The sequence below is a fragment of the Coregonus clupeaformis genome, chromosome 25, assembly GCF_020615455.1.
Source record: "Coregonus clupeaformis isolate EN_2021a chromosome 25, ASM2061545v1, whole genome shotgun sequence".
Lineage (NCBI taxonomy): Eukaryota > Metazoa > Chordata > Actinopteri > Salmoniformes > Salmonidae > Coregonus > Coregonus clupeaformis.
Genome location: NC_059216.1, coordinates 29248275 through 29271606, shown reverse-complemented (window position 1 = coordinate 29271606; position 23332 = coordinate 29248275). Strand labels below are relative to the sequence as shown.

General features: G+C 43.4%; 1 protein-coding gene across 1 annotated transcript; it reads right to left on the bottom strand.

Moving 5' to 3' along the window:
• Positions 1–1766: 1766 nt before the first annotated feature.
• On the bottom strand, positions 1767–23000 carry LOC121539497 (TNF receptor-associated factor 3-like). The gene is made up of 11 exons (XM_041848041.1): positions 22689–23000; positions 19711–19985; positions 19403–19454; positions 18739–18843; positions 18347–18511; positions 16579–16659; positions 16300–16374; positions 15977–16069; positions 15551–15691; positions 3070–3244; positions 1767–2736 (listed from the first exon to the last, which is right to left on the bottom strand). Exons 2-11 carry the CDS (start codon positions 19980–19982, stop codon positions 2174–2176), a joined length of 1722 nt encoding a protein of 573 aa, XP_041703975.1. The 5' UTR covers positions 19983–19985; positions 22689–23000; the 3' UTR covers positions 1767–2173.
• Between the last annotated feature and the right edge of the window lie 332 nt (positions 23001–23332).

Genomic DNA, 23332 nt, shown 5'->3' with positions numbered 1-23332 from the left:
CCTGTTAATAAAAGCTTGTCGATCAACAACGTTCTCCAACACATTCACAACACTGGATACATACATACTATACGTTACATTCTGTACTTTAACAATGCAATAATATGACCAAACTTCACCAGAAATGCAAACACAACATACACAACCACGTAATGTATTGTATCTCCTTATCCAACATGTAATGTGGGATTGTCTCTTCTGGCTTTAATTTAGAAATGTTTCATCAAACAAAGTCAAGTCGGAGTTCTCCTTAGTGATATTTGATATCTCCTGTAATATTTGTCTGTACCTCGACTTGCGTTGGATGATGTGCTGTCCCACTCACGTTCTTCAAGGCAGAAATGATTCATGTCTAAGTAAATGTATTCACTATCTCCATTCTATATATTTAGTTTTGGTAGATTGCCATGCATACATACATACATACATATATATTGGGTCCATGTAGTTTGATGATGGTTACATCCTGATAACTTGGGTTAGAATGATCCACTCTCCATGCCATTTATACCTATCCCTGCTGTGAGTAATATAGGCATTCTTTAGACTTATACAACGGGTGGGTCTAATCCTGGACACTGATTGGTTAAAACCACATTCCAGCCGGTGTCTATTCCACAAGTTACCACCGGCTAAAACTATGACGTTGAAATGCCTATTTACTCTGTTCCATCTCACTGCGCAGCAATCCACTGTCTCATCAGCCCAGCCAGACAATTTATAAACTTGATCTCCACTGTAAAAAGCATCTAGACATTATCTCCCATTTCTTTTAGACTAGCAATTGGTTTTCAACAGCAGAGATTTGTATAAACCTTGCTGTCTGTCTCTCTGACATTTGCAACATTGTTTCAATATTGAAATTCGATCTCCAGCTGTCCCATAGTAATGAACGTGTGGGGTCGGGAGTCGGGACGAGACAGACAGCTTTTCTCAGCCAGTCGAAATCATGAATCAGCATATTTCTTATGGATATATGCAAAGAAATGTCAATAGAAAACAGGTCAAATGAAATGCCGCTAGTTTGCAGTCTTTCCAGTTTCAGTTTGAAGTGATTGTGTTAGTTGTGTTAATAATAATAATATAATATGCCATTTAGCAGACGCATTTTTCCAAAGCGACTTACAGTCATGCGTGCATACATTTTTACGTATGGGTGGTCCCGGGGATCGAACCCACTACCTTGGCGTTACAAGCGCCGTGCTCTACCAGCTGAGCTACAGAGGACCAGCTCCTCTGAACAACAGTGCCCTGACGAGAGAGCACATTTTCTATGCCAGGTGAAATTGCGCATCATTAGCTCATTGTTATGGATGTATCCAAATAACTTCACTAGAAAACAGCTTAAACAAATGCAAATGCAGCTACGTTGATGTTATTCTAGATGCACTGTTTGACGTGACTGTGTTAGCTAAAGTTGGCTAGCTAGCAAGCAAGGGATAAGAACGTTGCCAGCCATCATGGCAACAGAACATTTAGAATGAACGACTGGGCCGCGTCCATAGATTTATAACATAAATACTTAACAACTGGGTTGTGTCTCTGGCAACCGAACCGATAGAACGAATGATCAGCTGGCTTGGGTAGCAACCCTAGATTTCTGTCGGGACTATATCTCGTAGAAGGATGAAACAGTATGAATAAATTAATCAAAATAACGTTTTTAATGAAAATATGTCAATCATTATTTGAATATGTTGGTAACGCATTGTATAAAAGTGATAATGCCCTCGAAGCCAGTGTTTGGAGGATATATTGGCACGGTTTGCCTAACAACACCCGTGCAAATATATCCTCCAAACACTGGCTTCGAGGGCATTATCACTTAATTAAACCACCATGCTCACTGCTCTAGTTAACATTCAGCCTGGTTGCGACTGGTGACATATCTCCCTTGTTGAAAAATAATCCTCACCTCTCTGGTGAGCAACACAGGGACCAAAGGCCACTGCTCTGAGGTCCACCCAGCTCTTTCTGCAGGCTTAGGCTACACCTTGAGAACTGCAAAGAAACCTTACTCTCCTAACTGTTTTGTCCTGTTCTTTTATTTTCTCGTTCTGCATCCTTCTTTCTTTCTCCATTCCATCTTGCAATCTCTCTCACATAAGGGCACCTCTCCCTCTGATAGATAGAACTGATCTGGATACATCTGCTGTTCTCTACGGACCAGAGGTCAGGGGTCAGGGAGGTCAGACGTGTCAACTGTGACCTTAATGAAGATGGTATCGTCCTTGATGTAAGTACCGATCTCCAGCACAGTCTGGGCCACGAACAGCGGGCAGCCCGAGGCTATGTTCATCTCTGCCGTTGGCCGTCTGAAGCTGCTGCTGTTGGGGTCTGGTTTGAAGGCATCCCCTAGGTGCTTCCTGGCTGGGCCCTGATCCATCAGCATCAAGGTCACCTTCTGCTTAAAGGGCCAGGGCAGCAGGGCGTCGTACTCGCCACGCATCACCACGAAGAACAGAGACAGGTGTGTTCCCTTCCCCATGCCGTCTCCGTTCAGGTAGACCCGGGCACACATCTTGTAGCCAAAGTAGCCAGTGTAGAAAGGCTGGCTGTAAAGAGACAGGGTCTTTGACGCCACGGCTTCTTGTTTCCGCCGCTTGTAGTCACGGATCTTCCAGATGAGCGTCCCATTGAAGGAGGCCGTCTCTAGGACCTGGAAGCGCAGGTCCATGTCTGCCAGGCGGATCTCATGGACGCTCAGCATGTCGTCATGACGGGAGAGCTGTGTCTCTAAAGAACATGCAGAGAAACAATAGCAAGTCAATGGAATAAGAGCCCTGTATGTATGCACCACTCTGGACTTCTCTCTACTCTTGACTAAAAAGCTATTTCAATGGCGATCCCCTTTTATGTCAGTCCATAAAAGCACCGTTTTTTCAATCATTGCTTTGTTCATAATGTAGTTTCAGACTTTGAGCATATCAGATTGGTCCAATGTCACATTACACTTTGAGCAACTCCTAAAAGAGTTCAGGATTACAGGTTTTAGTGGCAGTAAAGTGGTAAAGAATAACAGCATTCACAAGACAAGTGTTGAGAGAGAGATAATTCAGGGTAACTCACCTAGTGTGTGTGTGGCTGGGTTGGACCCGCCCCGTCCTCCTTCTAGCGTGGCGACCCTGGAGCGGATACTCTCTACGGTTCCTCTGAGTGTCTCTACCTCCTCTCGGACAGTCCTCAGAGACCTCAGCTCTAGCTCCATCTCCAGAAGCTTCTCAGAGTGGGAACTCATCAACTCCTACATGGAGAAACAACCACACACACATACAGTTACACACACTTCCATATAGGGCTGCACGATCAATCACATTTTTATCGAAATTGTGATATTGACATAGGCAATATCCATATCGCATGAGGCTTCGATATTTTGAAACGCCACATAGCCGTCCGTTAAGCTCATTATTTAAACTTTTGATTTATTTCTCGAGTTGACAGATTTCTCTCGCAGTCTCTCCTCTTTTGTGCGCTTCCCAATCCCACACACACCAAGCCCCGCCCCCTGTCACTCAAGCAGGCAGAGTTCCTCACGTTTGAGATGCACTCTGCCAGAGATATTAGAAAAGGAGGAGATAAGAATCACTGCGGGAAATGAATGGAGAAACGTATAACGCTCTGCCCATCAGACTGTCGACCAATAACTTTCACGTTGTCATGCTGTGTCACGCAGTTGCTAAGCTAACCTTCACGCAATCCCTTCTAAAAGTCAGGCTAAATCGAGAAACCGACCATTCTTGATACACACGTGAAACTGTTGAGCGTGAAAAACCCAGCAGCGTTGAAGTTCTTGACACAAACCAGTGAGCCTGGCACCTACTACCTACCATACCCTGTTCAAACACACTTACAATATTTTGTCTTGCCCAGTCACCCTCTGAATGGGACACATATACAACCCATGTCTCAATTGTCTCAAGGCTGAAAGATCCTTCGTTAACCCGTCTCCTCCCCTTCATCTACACTGACTGAAGTGGATTTAACAAGTGACATGAAGAAGGGATCATAGCTTTCACCTGGATTCACCTGGTCAGTCTGTCATGGAAAGAGCAGGTGTCCTGTTGTTTAGTACACTCAGTACTGTTTAGGCCTAGCCTACAGACCTACTTTCAAAAACTTAACTGATTTATATATTATTTATATATTACTATATATATATATTACTTATTTCAAGGATGCAGAAGTTGAAGGAGTCTCTTAAAGGGGCAGGAATGCAGGACAGTTGAGCCCTGAGGCAATGGTGTTCTGCAGGACTCAAGTGAAACATGCATAGCTCAAAAACAAAAGAGGGAGGAGATTCACAAAAGAGATAAAATAGTTTCCTCTACAATTACTACACCACAACCCAAAGTGCTACAAAGAGCTGAGGAAGAAGTTCTCCCTAGCATCACCAAAGACTCTAAACAAATACCTGGAAAGGTGTATTGGTTATTTTTAAGTGAGTGTCTCAAGTGGCAAATGTTTCAGACAGTCTTTTCAGTGCTTATATGCATAGTCTAGGCAAGGTTTTCCCAAACTCTGTCATCATGGGGCCCCATGGGTGCACATTTTGGTTTTTGCCCTAACACTACACAGCTGATTCAAATAACCAACTCATCATCAAACTTTGATTGTTTGATTCGGCTGTGTAGTGCTAAGGCAAAAACCAAAATGTGCACCCAGGGGAGGCCCCCAGGATCAAGTTTGGGAAACCCTGTTCTAGGCCGATAGGATTTTAGGAATTGTATTAGTATTTTGTGTTTATTGTGTCCTCAGCCAAATGAGGAGGAGTACAGAGCATGACCGCACAAGAAAGAAAGTGCATACTTGTCTTTGATGAGATAACAGTTAAAGATAATCTTGATTACAACAAAGAGGACAGACTCCATAGATGGTGTCTGTTCAGACAAAAAGCCTGCCAGACAGGCTATGGCGTTCATAGATCAGAAGCCTAACGGTAAAATGCAAACAGGTAGGCCTATATCATGTTTTCTTTACTTATCTTTCATCAAGACAAAAAAGGACAACCTATACTAATTAACTCCTACTTTTACAGCCAATAGGTTATTTATTTTCCAAATCTACCATGCCCGGTGACCGTATAGTCTCCCTCATGAAGGAGGCAGTTCATCGCCTTGATGAAGTTGGACTGACTGTAAGGAACACTTTGTCATTAACAAGGCTCTTGTTTGATCATCTGTTTTGACACCTGTTAATGACACATTAATGACTATTCAGCACTCATTTCAGTGAATGTGTTAACTGTCTATCTACAAGTGAAAGCAATAACTTGTGATCAGGGGTCCAACAATGTGAAGGCCATGAAGGATCTAGGTGCTTCCCTAGAACACAAGGACAGCTGTCACACAGCCCACTGCATAAACATTGGTCGATTCATCCCCATCATCTTTGATGTACCTCATCTCTTTAAATCAGCCAGAAACAACTTTAAAAAGCATGGACTAGAAGTAAATACAGCTTAGTTCATATAATAGATGATTGCCAATTACTATATACTAATTATACTACCGCTTATTGAGATATTCAATTGTTCAATACGGCTAATCACTATGCTTCTGTCCCTATATTTCTGTCTCAACAGCATCTGGTCATCAGATTTTGTGGTGGCACATCAAAATGTTTTACAACATTGATAAAACAAACAGCTTGAGGCTTGCTCCTAAGCTACAGTGGGGAAAAAAAGTATTTAGTCAGCCACCAATTGTGCAAGTTCTCCCACTTAAAAATATGAGAGAGGCCTGTAATTTTCATCATAGGTACACGTCAACTATGACAGACAAATTGAGAAAAGAAAATCCAGAAAATCACATTGTAGGATTTTTTATGAATTTATTTGCAAATTATGGTGGAAAATAAGTATTTGGTCACTTACAAACAAGCAAGATTTCTGGCTCTCACAGACCTGTAACTTCTTCTTTAAGAGGCTCCTCTGTCCTCCACTCGTTCCATGTATTAATGGCACCTGTTTGAACTTGTTATCAGTATAAAAGACACCTGTCCACAACCTCAAACAGTCACACTCCAAACTCCACTATGGCCAAGACCAAAGAGCTGTCAAAGGACACCAGAAACAAAATTGTAGACCTGCACCAGGCTGGGAAGACTGAATCTGAAATAGGTAAGCAGCTTGGTTTGAAGAAATCAACTGTGGGAGCAATTATTAGGAAATGGAAGACATACAAGACCACTGATAATCTCCCTCGATCTGGGGCTCCACGCAAGATCTCACCCCGTGGGGTCAAAATGATCACAAGAACGGTGAGCAAAAATCCCAGAACCACACGGGGGGACCTAGTGAATGACCTGCAGAGAGCTGGGACCAAAGTAACAAAGCATACCATCAGTAACACACTACGCCGCCAGGGACTCAAATCCTGCAGTGCGAGACGTGTCCCCCTGCTTAAGCCAGTACATGTCCAGGCCCGTCTGAAGTTTGCTAGAGTGCATTTGGATGATCCAGAAGAGGATTGGGAGAATGTCATATGGTCAGATGAAACCAAAATAGAACTTTTTGGTAAAAACTCAACTCGTCGTGTTTGGAGGACAAAGAATGCTGAGTTGCATCCAAAGAACACCATACCTACTGTGAAGCATGGGGGTGGAAACATCATGCTTTGGGGCTGTTTTTTCTGCAAAGGGACCAGGATGACTGATCCGTGTAAAGGAAAGAATGAATGGGGCCATGTATCGTGAGATTTTGAGTGAAAACCTCCTTCCATCAGCAAGGGCATTGAAGATGAAACATGGCTGGGTCTTTCAGCATGACAATGATCCCAAACACACCGCCCGGGCAACGAAGGAGTGGCTTCGTAAGAAGCATTTCAAGGTCCTGGAGTGGCCTAGCCAGTCTCCAGATCTCAACCCCATGGAAATCTTTGGAGGGAGTTGAAAGTCTGTGTTGCCCAGCGACAGCCCCAAAACATCACTGCTCTAGAGGAGATCTGCATGGAGGAATGGGCCAAAATACCAGCAACAGTGTATGAAAACCTTGTGAAGACTTACAGAAAACGTTTGACCTGTGTCATTGCCAACAAAGGGTATATAACAAAGTATTGAGAAACTTTTGTTATTGACCAAATACTTATTTTCCACCATACTTTGCAAATAAATTCATAAAAAATCCTACAATGTGATTTTCTGGAATTTTCTTTCTCATTTTGTCTGTCATAGTTGACGTGTACCTATGATGAAAATTACAGGCCTCTCTCATCTTTTTAAGTGGGAGAACTTGCACAATTGGTGGCTGACTAAATACTTTTTTTCCCCACTGTAACTGATCGGCACATACACCTGCCAACATGAGGGTTCGACTGGCAACTCAAATCTTCAGCCATTCTGTTACTGCAGGTAGGCATTAACTTCACATATCTAATTGATCAAACAATGCCAATGCACACTGTCAATGTAATGCATAATGTTGCTGACTAGATCATCTGCATAACCTACCAATCTACACTGAACAAAAATATAAATGCAACAATTACAATTCATATAAGGAAATCAGTCAATTGAAATAAATACATTAGCCCCTAGTCTATGGATTTCACATGACTGGGAATACAGATATGGATCTGTTGGTCACAGATACCTTTAAAAAAAAGTTGGGGCGTGGATCAGAAAACCAGTCAGTATCTGGTGTGATCACCATTTGCCTCATGCAGCGCGACACATCTCCTTCGCATAGAGTTGATCAGGCTGTTGATTGTGGCCTGTGGAATGTTGTCCCACTCCTCTTCAATGGCTGTGTAAAGTTGCTGGATATTGGGAGGAACTGGAACACGCTGTCGTACACGTCGATCCAGAGCTTCCCAAACATGCTCAATGGGTGACATGTCCGGTGAGTATGCAGGCCAAGGAAGAACTGGGACATTTTCAGCTTCCAGGAATTGCGTACAGATCCTTGCGACATGGGGCCGTGCATTATCATGCTGAAACATGAGGTGATGGTGGCGGATGAATGGCACGACAATGGGTCTCAGGATCTCGTCACGGTATCTCTGTGCATTCAAATTGCCATCGATAAAATGTAATTGTGTTCGTTGTCCGTAGCTTATGCCTGACCATATCATAACCCCACCACCACCAGAAATTATTCGGTTGTGCAAACCCACAGTTTTATCAGCTGTCCGGGTGGCTGGTTGGCGTTACTCTGGACCCTGATCTCTCTTTTGACGAACATATCAAGAATATTTCAAGGACAGCTTTTTTCCATCTTCTTAACATTGCAAAAATCAGAAACATTTTTGTCCCAAAAAAATGCAGAAAAGCTCATTACATTTACATTTAAGTCATTTAGCAGACGCTCTTATCCAGAGCGACTTACAAATTGGTGCATTCAACTTAGGATAGCCAGTGGGACAACCGCCCTTTTTTTTTTTTAAATGGGGGGGTGGGGTAGGGGTGGTAGAAGGATTACTGTTATACTATTCCAGGTATTCCTTAAAGAGGTAGGGTTTCAAGTGTCTCCGGAAGTTGTAGGGGTTTAATGGCAGAGGCAGGGAGCCCAACCAACAGCGAGTTGCAGTAATCAAGACGGGAGAAGAGAAGTGCCTGGATTAGGACCTGTGCCGCTTTCTGTGTAAGGTAGGGTCGTACTCTGCGTATGTTGTAGAGCATGAACCTGCAGGATCGGGTCACCGCTTTGATGTTAGCGGAGAACGACAGGGTGTTGTCCAGGGTCACGCCAAGGTTCTTTGCACTCTGGGAGGAGGACACAATGGAGTTGTCAACCGTGGTGGCGAGATCATGGAGCGGGCATGCTTTTGTCACTTCTAGATTTGACTACTGCAATGCTCTACTCTCTGACTACCCGGATAAAGCACTAAATAAACTTCAGTTAGTGCTAAACAGCTGCTAGAATCTTGACTAGAACCAAAAAAATGTATCATATTACTCCAGTGCTAGCCTCTGCACTGGCTTCCTGTTAAGGCTAGGGCTGATTTCAAGGTTTTACTGCTAACCTACAAAGCATTACATGGGCTTGCTCCTACCTATCTCTCCGATTTGGTCCTGCCGTACATACCTACACGTACGCTACGGTCACAAGACGCAGGCCTCCTTATTGTCCCTAGAATTTCTAAGCAAAGAGCTGGAGGCAGGGCTTTCTCCTATAGAGCTCCATTGTAATGGAATGGTCTGCCTATCCATGTGAGAGACGCAGACTCGGTCTTGACCTTTAAGTCTTTACTGAAGACTCATCTCTTCAGTAGGTCCTATGATTGAGTGTAGTCTGGCCCAGGGGTGCGAAGGTGAACGGAATGGCACTGGAGCGACAAACCGCCCTTGCTGTCTCTGCCTGGCCGGTTACTGTCTCTCCATTGGGATTCTCTGCCTCTGACCCTATTACGGGGGCTGAGTCACTGGCTTACTGGTGCTTTCCATGCCGTCCCTAGGAGGGGTGCATCACTTGAGTGGGTTGAGTCACTGACGTGATCGTCCTGTCCGGTTTGTCGCCCCCTTGGGCTGGTGCAGTGGAGGAGATCTTCGTGGGCTATACTCAGCCTTGTCTCAGGGTAGTAGGTTGGTGGTCTATTGATATCCCTCCGGTGGTGTGGGGGTTGTGCTTTGGCAAAGTGGGTGGGGTTATAGCCCGCCTGGTTGGCCCTGTCTGGGGTTATCGTCGGACGAGGCCACAGTGTCTCCTGACCCCCCCGTCTCAGCCTCCAGTATCTATGCTGCAATAGTCTATGTTCCGGGGGGCTAGGTTTAGTCTGTTATATCTGGTGTTATTCTCCTGTCTTATCCGGTGTCCTGTGTGAAAGTATGCTCCCTCTAATTCTCTCACTCTCCCTCTCTCCCTCCCAGGACCATGCCTCAGGACTACCTGGCCTGACGACTCCATGCTGTCCCCAGTCCACCTGGTCGTGCTGCTGCTCCAGTTTCCACTCTTCTGCCTGCGACTATGGAACCCTGACCTGTCCACCGGACATGCTACCTTGTCCCAGACCTGCTGTTTTCAACTCTCTCTCTCTACCGCACCTGCTATTTCAACCTCTAAATGCCCGGCTATGAAAAGCCAAGAGACATTTACTCCTGATGTACTGACCTATTGCAACCTCTACAACCACTGTGATTATTATTTGACCCTGATGGTCATCTATGAACGTTTGAACATCTTGGAGAAAAATCTGTCCTTAATGGCCATGTACTGTTATAATCTCCACCCGGCAATGCCAGAAGGGGACTGGCCACCCCTCAGAGCCTGGTTCCTCTCTAGGTTTCTTCCAAGGTTTCTGCCTTTCTAGGGAGTTTTTCCTAGCCACCGTGCTTCTACATCTGCATTGCTTGCTGTTTGGGGTTTTAGGCTGGGTTTCTGTATAGCATTTTGTGACATCTGCTGATGTAAAAAGGGCTTTATAAATAAAATGTGATTGATTGGTTGATCCCGCAGGTGAAGAAGCCAGATGTGGAGGTCCTGGGCTGGCGTGGTTACACGTGGCCTGCGGTTGTGAGGCCGGTTGGACGTACTGCCAAATTCTCTAAAACGACGTTGGAGGCAGCTTATGGTAGAGAAATGAAAATGATATTCTCTGGCAACAGCTCTGGTGGACATTCCTGCAGTCAGCATGCCAATCGCACGCTCCCTTTAAACATCTGTGGTATTGTGTTGTGTGACAAAACTGTTTTTTTTATTTTTTATTTAACCTTTATTTAACCAGGTAAGCCAGTTGAGAACAAGTTCTCATTTACAACTGCGACCTGCCCAAGATAAAGCAAAGCAGTGCAATAAAAACAACAACACAGAGTTACATATGGGGTAAACAAAACATAAAGTCAAAAATACAAATAGAAAATATATATACAGTGTGTGCGAATGTAGTAAGTTATGGAGGTAAGGCAATAAATAGGCCATAGTGCAAAATAGTTGCAATTTCGTATTAACACTGGAATGATAGATGTGCAAAAGATGATGTGCAAATAGAGATACTGGGGTGCAAATCAGCAAAATAAATAACAATATGGGGATGAGGTAGTTGGGTGGGCTAATTTCAGAATGGCTGTGTACAGGTGCAGTGATCGGTATGCTGCTCTGACAACTGACGCTTAAAGTTAGTGAGGGAGATAAGAGTCTCCAGCTTCAGAGATTTTTGCAGTTCGTTCCAGTCATTGGCAGCAGAGAACTGGAAGGAATGGTGGCCAAAGGAGGTGTTGGCTTTGGGGATGACCAGTGAGATATACCTGCTGGAGCGCAGACTAACGGGTGGGTGTTGCTATGTTGACCAGTGAACTAAGGTAAGACGGGGATTTGCCTAGCAGTGATTTATAGATGACCTGGAGCCAGTGGGTTTGGCGACGAATATGTAGTGAGGGCCAGCCAACAAGAGCGTACAGGTCACAATGGTGGGTAGTATATGGGGCTTTGGTGACAAAACGGATGGCACTGTGATAGACTACATCCAATTTGCTGAGTAGAGTGTTGGAAGCTATTTTGTAAATGACATCGCCGAAGTCAAGGATCGGTAGGATAGTCAGTTTTACGAGGGCATGTTTGGCAGCATGAGTGAAGGAGGCTTTGTTGCGAAATAGGAAGCCGATTCTAGATTTAACTTTGGATTGGAGATTCTTAATGTGAGTCTGGAAGGAGAGTTTACAGTCTAACCAGACACCTAGGTATTTGTAGTTGTCCACATACTCTAGGTCAGACCCGCCGAGAGTAGTGATTCTAGTCGGGTGGGCGGGTGCAAGCAGCGTTCGGTTGAAGAGCATGCATTTAGTTTTACTAGTGTTTAAGAGCAGTTGGAGGCTACGGAAGGAGTGTTGTGTGGCGTTGAAGCTCGTTTGGAGGTTTGTTAACACAGTGTCCAATGAAGGGCCAGATGTATATAAAATGGTGTCGTCCGCATAGAGGTGGATCCGAGCTTCACCAGCAGCAAGAGCAACATCATTGATATACACAGAGAATAGAGTCGGCCCGAGATTTGAACCCTGTGGCACCCCCATAGAGACTGTCAGAGGTCCAGACAACAGGCCCTCCGATTTGACACTTTGAACTCTATCTGAGAAGTAGTTGTTGAACCAGGCGAGGCAGTCATTAGAGAAACCAAGGCTATTTAGTCTGCCAATAAGAATGCGGTGGTTGACAGAGTCGAAAGCCTTGGCCAGGTCGATGAAGACGGCTGCGCAGTACTGTCTTTTATCGATCGCGGTTATAATATCGTTTAGGACCTTGAGCGTGGCTGAGGTGCACCCATGACCAGCTCGTAAACCGGATTGCATAGCGGAGAAGGTACGGTGGGATTCTAAATGGTCGGTGATCTGTTTGTTAACTTGGCTTTCAAATACTTTTGAAAGGCAGGGCAGGATGGATATAGGTCTGTAACAGTTTGGATCTAGAGTGTCACCCCCTTTGAAGAGGGGGATGACCGCGGCAGCTTTCCAATCTCTGGGGATCTCAGACGTTACGAAAGAGAGGTTGGAACAGGCTAGAAATAGGGGTTGCGACAATTTCGGCGGTTAATTTTAGAAAGAAAGGGTCCAGATTGTCTAGCCCAGCTGATTTGTAGGGGTCCAGATTTTTCAGCTCTTTCAGAACATCAGCTGTCTGAATTTGTGTGAAGGAGAAGCGGGGGGGGGGGGAGCATGGGCAAGTTGCAGCGGAGGGTGCAGAGCTGGTGGCCGGGGTAGTGGTAACCAGGTGGAAAGCATGGCAGCCGTAGCAAAATGCTTGTTGAAATTCTCGATGATTGTAGATTTATCGGTGGTGACAGTGTTTCCTAGCCTCAGTGCAATGGGCAGTTGGGAGGAGGTGCTCTTATTTTCCATGGACTTTACAGTGTCCCAAAACTTTTTGAAGTTAGTGCTACAGGATGCAAATTTCTGTTTGAAAAAGCTAGCCTTTGCTTTCCTAACTGATTGTGTATATTGGTTCCTGACTTCCCTGAAAAGTTGCATATCGCGGGGATTGTTCGATGCTAATGCAGTACGCCACAGGATGTTTTTGTGCTGGTCAAGGGCAGTCAAGTCTGAGGAGAACCAGGGGCTATATCTGTTCTTACTTCAGAATTTTTTGAATGGGGCATGCTTATTTAAGATTGAGAGGAAAGCACTTTTAAAGAACAACCAGGCATCCTCTACGGACGGAATGAGGTCAATATCCATCCAGGATACCCGGGCCAGGTCAATTAGAAAGACCTGCTCGCTAAAGTGTTTTAGGGAGCGTTTGACAGTGATGAGGGGTGGTCGTTTGACCGCGGACCCATTACAGACGCAGGCAATAAGGCAGTGATCGCTGAGATCCTGGTTGAAGACAGCGGAGGTGTATTTAGAGGGTAAATTTGTCAGGATGATATCTATGAGGGTGCCCATGTTTACAGATTTAGGGTTGGACATGGTAGGTTCGTTGATAATTTGTGTGAGATTGAGTGCATCTAGTTTAGATTGTAGGATGGCCGGGGTGTTAAGCATATCCCAGTTTAGGTCACCAAGCAGTACAAACTCTGAGGATAGATGGGGGACAATCAGTTCACATATGGTGTCCAGGGCACAGCTCGGGCTGAGGGGGGTCTGTAGCAAGCGGCAACAGTGAGAAACTTATTTCTGGAAAGGTGGAATTTTAGAAGTAGAAGCTCAAACTGTTTGGGCACAGACCTGGATAGTACAATAGAGCTCTGCAGGCTCTCTCACCCCCCTTGGCAGTTCTATTGAGACGGAAAATGTTGTAGTTAGGGATGGACATTTCTGAATTTTTGGTGGCCTTCCTAAGCCAGGATTCAGACACTGCTAGGACATCAGGGTTGGCGGAGTGTGCTAACGCAGTGAATAACTCAAACTTAGGGAGGAGGCTTCGGATGTTAACGTGCAAGAAACCAATGCTTTTACGGTTACAGAAGTCAACAAATGATAACGCCTGGGGAGTAGGAGTGATACTGGGGGCTACAGGGCCTGGGTTAACCTCTACATCACCAGAGGAACAGAGGAGGAGTAGAATAAGGATATGGCTAAAGGCTTTAAGTACTGGTCTTCTAGTGCGTTGGTTACAGAGAAAAAAAGGGGCTGGTTTCCGGGCGTTGTAGAATAGATTCAGGGCATTATGTACAGAAAAGGATATGGAAGGATATGAGTACAGTGGAGGTAAACCTAAGCGTTGGGTAACGATGAAAGAGATAGCATCACTGGAGGCACCGATTTAGTCGGTCTCCGCGTGTATGGGGGGTGGGACAAAGGAGCTGTCTAAGGCAGGCTGAGCTGGGGGATCTACAGTGAAATAGTACAATAAGAAATAACCGAAACAGCAATAAGCAAGGCATATTGAAATGGGGGAGAGGCATAAAGCAATCACAGGTGTTATTCGAGAGCTAAGACAACAGCTGGTAATGGTGACAAAGTTTAGGCTGAGGCTAAACATAAACAGGATGGGGTACCGTATAAAGGAACAGTCCAGCAGGCATCAGCTGTATAGCCGAGTTATCATAAGGTCAGGTGAACAGCAATAGGAGAGTTTGGAGGTTGTTCGGGGGCTGCTATAGCACTAGCGAGCAAGAGGCCACGGCTAGCGTGTGCTAGCGGGCCAGGGCTAGCAGATGGAGTGGCCTTTTATTGTCCCCAGCACAAGGTGCACCTGTGTAATGATCATGCTGTTTAATCAGCTTCTTGATATGCCACAAGCTAACTCGCTTCGATATGAACACACAACTAACACAATTGATTGCTTTTGCAAAATAGCAGATGACAAATTTCAACAACTCTCCTTTTTTATCAAATTAAATTACGACTCAGAAACTCATCATTGTTCAAATTAACAAATTTGATTGCTATGTTTCTGTTGATCAGACGGTCTCTGTGTCGATCACCACTCAACCATAAAGCTGTTGGGATGCTGAAAAACGCTACTTTGTGATTGCACGAATATAGCGCTGATCATTGGTCGTGAGCCTGCTGGGCGGAGCGTTATCCGTTTCTCCATTCATTTTCCGCTAAGATTCTTATCTCCTCCTTTCTCTAAAATCTCTGGCTAAATCCACTGAGATAGGGCAAATATTGATAGTAAACTTTTGCCCTTATACAGGCCGGTACCATTGGTGGAGTATATCAGCATTGTTTGTGCAATAGCTTGTTCTTAATCAGAGAAGAAAATGCGAAGAATATTCAAAAATCTTTGTCTGAATGTACCGATCTATTTAAATCTAATTAGGGTCCCCTGGGAAACACTGACCAACACTTTGGTTCCTACTCTGTCACAACTATCTCCTCCCTTACATCCATTGTCATGCCATACAGTGCCCACTGTATTCCAACAATACAATTAGAATGATCATTCTATTTCTATGATTCCAACAGTTTACCCAACTGTTTTGATCTATAATTGCAAGTAAAATCGCAATTGCAATATTTGGTACAGAAATCGCAATTAAATGTTTTGCATATATTGTGCAGCCCTACTTCCATACATGACAGGACTTTACCTCCAACTGAGAAATCAGTAAATGGGACTGAAGGACAGTGCATTATGTCATGATGCATGTCAAAGACAAGTATTATTATGTATGTCAAAGGCGAGTATTACGTCTTTATTATAAGGTTTGATTATGACACAGAATTGGACCTTTACCTGCATGGTATTGAGCTTCTGGTCCAGCTGTCTGTTCTTCTCCCTCATCTCCTCATACTGAGACAATGTTTCAGACAGACGGCTGCTCAGGCCTGGCAGAACCTTGTACCGCTCCAGAAGCTCTCCTTTTACATCCTCCACCTAGACGGGTGATAAACAATATCTGTTGTTATTATTACTGCTTTCATTACCCTAAACTACAGTAACCATTCAGCCCTAGGGTTAGTTGTTGTTATCAAGTTAGATGTGGTTGATTTAGTTTCAATTCTCCCAATACATTTTTTTCAGGTACAGTGTGTTACATATAAAGGCACATACAAAAATGTGTGAATGAACACTTCCATGATGTCGATTTTATAAAAAGTTTCCTCTAATGGTACACAGGGCAAATTGTTATAAAGAATAAATTGGAGTTCATTGCAGTACCTTGGCCTCCAGTGTAGTGTTCCTGGTTGCCATCAACCGCAGGTGTTCAGAGGCAAAGCTAGATTCATGGTCCCTCATGTCTTGGTTGAGACCCTACAGACGAGTAACAGGGAATATGATATCAGTAACATACCAGTTTAAAACTTCTGTATGCGCTCCTAAATGTGGCTGAGTTGTAGTTCAGTGGGACAGTAGCACCACTTTCTTATGATATCAACAATAGCAAGATAAAGGAGTAGGAGAGCCATGTTATTGCAACTTATATTAAACATATTATTATTATTAATAAAAAAAATTACAGTCATAGTAACATGAAGACTTACCTTGAAATTGCATCCAAAGCGGATAAAGGAGCAGGTGACCTGAGCCTTTGGACACTCATGTTGATGACTTGTCAGCTGAGAGTAGAAACACACATTTAGGTTCAATCATTTCCTTCTATATCAAGCATTTGCAGTACAATGTGGTCTCAATGAAATTAGCAACCATTGTATCACAAAACCTAAAACTATGTTTATCCATCTGATGATAAGAGGAAAGATGACCATACTTCTTTTGCATGAATACAATTTATATTACGTACATTAAAATAAACTCCTTACCTCGCTGCGTAAGATGGAGGGAAAAGTACAATGATTGGGGCAGGCCACCGGAAATGAAGGACAAACAGTTTCTTTGTGTTTCTGAAAAAGTTATCAAGTAAAGAGAAATTGCCACTATGGAAAGCAAATACAGGGACAATACACCTAGTAAATATTCACACAAAAAACATGGAACACAAGTACTGAACTGGCTCTACAACATAAATCAATGATATTGTTTAAGGAAGTAACAGTGTTGTTATAGTCAGTGCTTAAGGTGACTTAAATACATGCCAGTCCCAGTGTTTCCCCTAGGATTTTTTTCAGCAGTGGTGGCAAAGGTAGGTACTCTTTGCTGGGGGTGTCTGGAGGGCATGCCTTCCCGGGGGATTTTTTTTGTAGAACGACAGTGAAGGTCACTTCTGGTGACTTTTAAAAAATACATTCTACTCCAAAATTCATAAAAATGTAATGATGTTAACACCTGAAATATAACTGATGTGCGCCACTGCACTGTAGGGAACAAATGTGAAGATATTTACACAGCCCTGATTGGCTGATAGGATGGTCTAGAGCCCACCACCTTACCCAGATGAACAGTCATTGGTCTATAGAGAGAAATAGTAATGGCGTCTTTTTGTAGGCACAGTACAGGAATTTTGGGGCAGAAATATGTAATGTGTGGAGCATTTCGTAAAAACAACAACTGCGTAGGCTAAGCCTAATATATTGTAGGCTCACTCTCGCGCCTCGCTCTAGTAGTATATGGCTTGTAAAAAATGCTGCGGTTTAATCAAATAGGCTACCAACTGGAGAGCGTGACAAGTGGCCTGAAGCGGCATAGCTGCTCTCCTCACTTTACCGTCAAGCCCAATTGTTCGCATACTTAACTAACCCCGTGCGAAAAGTGAAATAAAAATATCGACTTATGCAGTACTGCCACTCAGGTTATTCGTTTTTTAATGTTCTTGTTGTAAATGTTAATGTGTTGTACATTTTCATATGTGCGCAGTGCTCAGCTGTAGGCTACAAATAAATGCCGGTGCTGTAATGTGCAGACCATCCTGCTGGGGTCTCTGTCCTCATCCTTCAGCCTTAGTCAATATATATTTAGATCATTTAGAATATGCTTATCCAGAGTGACTAAAGCCAACAATAGGTAAGACAACCACATATCACAATCGCATATTACTGAAATTATTTTCAATACTTCCTAAACAAACACAATAGCCTATATTTCTGTGCACAAAAATTAGCACGGACTGGACGGGAGTGATTTTTATCGGGAAGGGACAGGAAAGTTCTGGGGTTATAGACCTGTTGCGGGATCAGGACAGTACAGGAAAGAAAATGACAGGACAAAATCTCCTAAGCCTGTGTTAAACTCAAACCTCATTTTCGGCAATTATTCCAAAACTATATTATTTCGCCATTCATCTTTCCCATAGGGATGGCTGAACAAACCAGAGGTAACTAATTTCCGGGTTTTAGGACTACAATCTGGCGAGCTCTATTATAATCAGATCACACTGTGACGTCATGATGTGGGCCAAAAGTTCCATACCACCCGAACAGGCTTAAATTCCAGGTAAATTCCAGCAACAGCTCTTGCACAGAAAGGGCATTATCATTATTCAATAATTTTATTTCGATCTCATAGTGTGGAAATATCATTTTAAAAAACAGGAAACTCATGTTTAAACTGCACTGCCCCTTTAAAGACACAATATTCTATAGGAGGTGCAGGTTCGGTGAGCATCGGCCCAACTCAAGTAGTGGTTCTAGTTACCTGTAATTCAGTCATGGCCATCTTCTGCATGCAGAATTCACAGGTGGTCTCCCTGTGTTTACATTTCCTACTCAAGTGTTCAGAAATGTCTTTGCGCATCATCTTCTCTTTGCACTTTCCCAAAGGGCATGGCACCTCAAAATACAGACACACATTTAAATGATCCTGGTAAAAAAAAGAGGAAAAGGAATCATGAGTGTAAAGAAAATGTTACATATTATTATGAATTACTATGTTCAACCAATGTGACTAACATCAAGGAGAATTGTAGATAAACACTTTTCTAAACAGTCATTCAAAATGGGTGGATCTTTTGCAGTTCAGAGTTTGAATACTGACGGTGTGCACTGTGCAACAATGAGACTTTATATTTTCCCCAGTCAGACCCTTACCATGACCTGCTGTAAACGTATCTGCTCCTTACAGCCGTTCTTCTCACTCCTGCAGTACACTTTCAGAGTCATGATCTCTCTATGGCAACACACGTCACGGAAGACCTGACAAAACACACACAACACTATTGTCACTGATTTAGTTCAAGGCCATTTAGAATGGGTATACACCAGGGATGGGCAACTTTGATGGGGGTGGGGGCCACCAAAAACACAGTGGCTCGCGGGTCTGCGTACCCACATCCATACTCACACATGCAGTCAGATTACGTTTTAAATGTTATCTTGCAATTGTATTACTAATTTACTGATTTTGCCATGGGCCGGACAGAAACACTTTCAATTTTCCAGCTAATTTTTGCCATTGGGTGGAGAGAAATGTTTGCAGATTTTAATATGATATCTGAATGAGAGTAACTAACTAAATGAAAGTGGGCCTCCCGGTCGGTAATTCGACCATGATTACTACAAGTTTAGATAGCTCGCTAAACTAACTTACCAATCGGAAAAACGTTAGCTGATATGGGCTAATTGAGTGCACAACCACATTTTGAAACGTACCTTGTGTATTCTACTATTCTAACTCTAAACAGTTAGTTGAGACCCTGACTGAGTTAAAAATGAGGGATAATGACAGTTATGCAAATCATTTTCATAGTCTTACCTTGTCTTTGAACAGAGGTTCCATATCTGCTGGACATACTGGAGTCGGTTTGCTGTAAAGTAGATTGAACTAATCATTTATGTCCAATCAATCCTCCTTTTAACAACTAGTGGCCAATGACTTCATTATTCCTCAATCATCATCAGCACATGATCATTGAATGACAAACCATTCTTACCAGAAAGACAGCTGACATACCAAACACACTGACAAGACATTCCTGTAATTTCTCAACTGTAATTTCCTAAAAAATAAACATACCCATTCATTCTCACACTCAGCATGAACATCAAATCTCTTCTCCTCACCTTAGCTGCTCAGAGATACAGGTTTCACAGAAGCGGTGTCCGCATTCTGTCTGCCTGGGGTTGCAGAGCACCAGCCTGCAGGCCTCACAGCAGTACTTGGGTTCCGGGGTGGCTACGAAGTGGTCCCTGAAGCCCCCGTGCTGGGGTAGGAAGCCTGCCACGTGGTCGCTGGGCCAGGGGCGCTGGGCCAGGGAGAGAGCGGCCGGGGAGAGAGAGCATTGCTGGAGGGGGATCTGCAGCTCCCGCCCGTCCGCATTCCGCCCTGCTGACATGACCTGGGGAGGGTACACACACACACACACACACACACACACACACACACACACATACACAGACAGACATGAGGGGAGAGATGTTTAATAAAATGTACAGTTGCAACATACAGGACAAACACACCATGGTGTTTCAGCTGAGGCTGTGTGTGTGTGTGTGTGTGTTAATGTTGAGCATTCATTGCCACATCAACAGCTCCCGACTGTCATGCCAAGCTTTGGGAAACCCCTTTATAACAGGCATAACTAACTGGGGCTAATTTTATCTCTGCTCTGACTCTGAGCAGAATGGAGTGCACAAACAGGAAGGCCTGAGACTGGATAAATCATATCCAAAATTAGATGGAGAGGACAGAACTTAATCTAGACTGACCAAAGCCTTTATTATTGACTTGCCAAAAGATTATTCATTGTCAGAGTGCAAGCCATAGGAGGGCAAGCAATCTAGGCTAGAACATCCTTCAGTTGACTCAAATCATATGGATATATAGCATACACCATCCTAAAGGACACCATCCACTTCTACTATCAGGTTCTAGTAAAAATGGAGAACATGCATGTAGAACATTCTACAACTGAGAAAGGTTCCCATGAAGATAGAGATCAACTCTGACCTAATGACTGAACCATCAGCTCTACATCCTGTTTCACATGGTTCAACTGGCTCATTCATACAGTACAACTGAACCCATTCAACTGACACTGGTTAGGATATCAAGACTGGCCACTTCTACAACTCTGCCCGTTGAAAGTACATCAGTCCATCCAACTGACATCACTGGATAAGCAAGTCGATTAGGCCTAGGCTATTGGCTGACCAGTTCATGTGGTTCTCAAGGGACTTCCTGGGATATTCAAGGGGCTTTTCCACATGCTGCCTCATCCCTGTCTATCACCACTGACTGACTACATACACACACACACACACATAGATGTAAGCCTACACACACACTCCAGACCCAGCTGGATAGAAGCCGTCAGCAAAAGTTTGAAATTTAGATTGGTTAGGCTAGATAGATATCTTCGTTATCTCCTACCTACAGTAACGCATATAGTACATTTGAGATTGTTTCGGCTACATTTGGGCCAGGGACGAGATTAGTCAGGTCTATCTTCCTCGACAGGAAATCTGTTTCTGATGAAACAGAGCATTATGTAAAATTGGGTATTTCCCCTGTTAAATACACTCACTGATAGGTTTACATGGAAAATGTCCAACATCTTTTGAGAACTAGGCCCAATATTCTACAGTCTTTAAACCTGGTCATAATGCTTGATGCTGAAAGGACACATTGTGTCTAAGTGAGTGGATGAAGAAAAGTGGAGGGAAATCAGTTACATGGCATAGTTTCTCAGGTGAGATCCTCTCATATGGCCATGCAATGCACCAGCTATCTATTCTACTCAGACAATATTGGTACAGAGGACAGTCTCTCCACTCCCATTATACAGATGTCGCCAAGTCTTGTTATGCTGGTTGAGTAGCATGACATCACAAAACAAAAACGAAACAAGTAGGGGAATTCTCAGACTGACCCTTAGGGCACAATTACCATAACCGTGTAACTACTGTTACGGAGGAAGACCGTCATGAAAATAAAGTAACTGCCGTCATAACCGTTTAAAAAAAACTGTGTTTTACGAACAGCTGACTGAAGACAGGATGGCCAGGCATTTGGGCGGTTGAGTCTGTCCCTGCTGTAACATGGACTATACAATGATTAAACTTTGTTGCTCCTTGCTGAAACAAGCATGGTGTTGTAGCAAACGAGTTGTCTAGGCAATGCCCCCTTCCCTGCAGCAGCAGCACATGCAGTCAGGAGAGAAAATATGCGTCTTTAACTGTTATAACTGTAACCGCGATCATTTGGTTGACCAATTACCGTCATCCAAAATTCCATGACCGTCACAGACCTAATTGCACTAAATCAAATCTAAGTTTATTGGTCAGGTACACATATTTTCAGATGTTATCGCAGGTGCAGTGAAATGCTTGTGTTTCTAGCTACATGGAACTCTATAACCTGAAAGCAAGAGAACTTGTAAACAGGTGAATCTTCCCAGAACAGATTCATGGTTTTTCTGATCAGTGATCTTAGACCCGGCCAATCAAAAATGTAACTGGGATTCGGTTAAATAATGTTTTATATGCATACAGGCATACTGTTGGGCATGTCTCAAAGGTATTATTGACATATAAGCATATATTTGAATACAAATATGTTTTGCACCCAATATTTACTATTACCAGACGGTTGATCAGGTCTGATAATAGAAGCCACCCTCCAAAATTTTAATTTATAAAAATGACTTTAGGTACATTGACATTTTTAGACAACCAATTTGTCATAACTGTAATTAATGTATTGCACATGCATTGGTGTAAAACTGAAGATCTTATAACACAATGTCATGTCAATGTAAAATGACATGACAAGGTGATCATGTAGAATAATACATTTTTGGAATATGCCATTATTGGTATATTTTCACCATGGTTTAGATGGCTGAGTCTAGGCAATTCAGTGCACCACAGCGATGTTTTAAATTACCTCATACCCCAATTTGAAGCCTCCCTAGCTCCAAACACATGCTTTGGCTCACAACTGCATGGCTACTCAGCATGTTGTAATCTACAAACATAGCTACATAAAAGTAAAATTCACTATATTATACTTCGCTTTCCCATCTAGCAACAATACTTACATGAATCAGATTTGTAACGTTGGCCAACGCAACGCCGTTTTCCAGGAGCTAATGTTACAAATGGAGCTTCGATGAATGGCACGTTCATGAACGCGAACACCACAATGTAACCGCTTACAATGAAAACGACCAAACACTGCCCGTTTTAAAATAGGCAGCTAGAGGCTTTTGATCGGTAGCTGACATTCTAAAAACAGAATGTTAAAAGCACATATACTAAAATCCATACGGGAACATAGCAGAAAAAGCAGCCGCTGCTGTCTTGATGTCTAGTGGTTGGAAAGCCCCCTTTGCTTTGGCCTTACTTCCTCAGGAAATCCCCGTCATGAAGAAAAAAATTATAGTCAGCCAGTGATAGGCCATGATGTGTTATGGTATTTCCGCTAGATGGCAGTGTCATCATCACCATCAAGTGTGAAGTGTACTACGGGAATTGCTGTCACATGTACACATGTGGGACATTTCACTGTTGGGCTTTTAGAGTAAGGTGCGTAACCCCATATCAGGCACAATAATGAAACAGCTTAAACCACACTATTGACATATTTATGACAAAATGTGTGCTGAAAGAGAAGAGTGTCTGTCTGTTTGTGCTATTATGCCAAAATGAATGCTGGACCTGACAATGAGCAGTGGAGTTGGCA

Bases quoted from the DNA above. Each gene is read 5' to 3' on its own strand.
- LOC121539497 (XM_041848041.1), bottom strand. From the start codon at position 19,982: ATGTCAGCAGGGCGGAATGCGGACGGGCGGGAGCTGCAGATCCCCCTC. The intron at 18,512-18,738 runs GTAAGGGTCTGA...TTTTTTTACCAG, and splicing joins TACGTTTACAGCAGGTCATG to GATCATTTAAATGTGTGTCT. The intron at 3,245-15,550 runs GTAAAGGTCCAA...TTCTCCATGTAG, and splicing joins AGAAGCTCAATACCATGCAG to GAGTTGATGAGTTCCCACTC.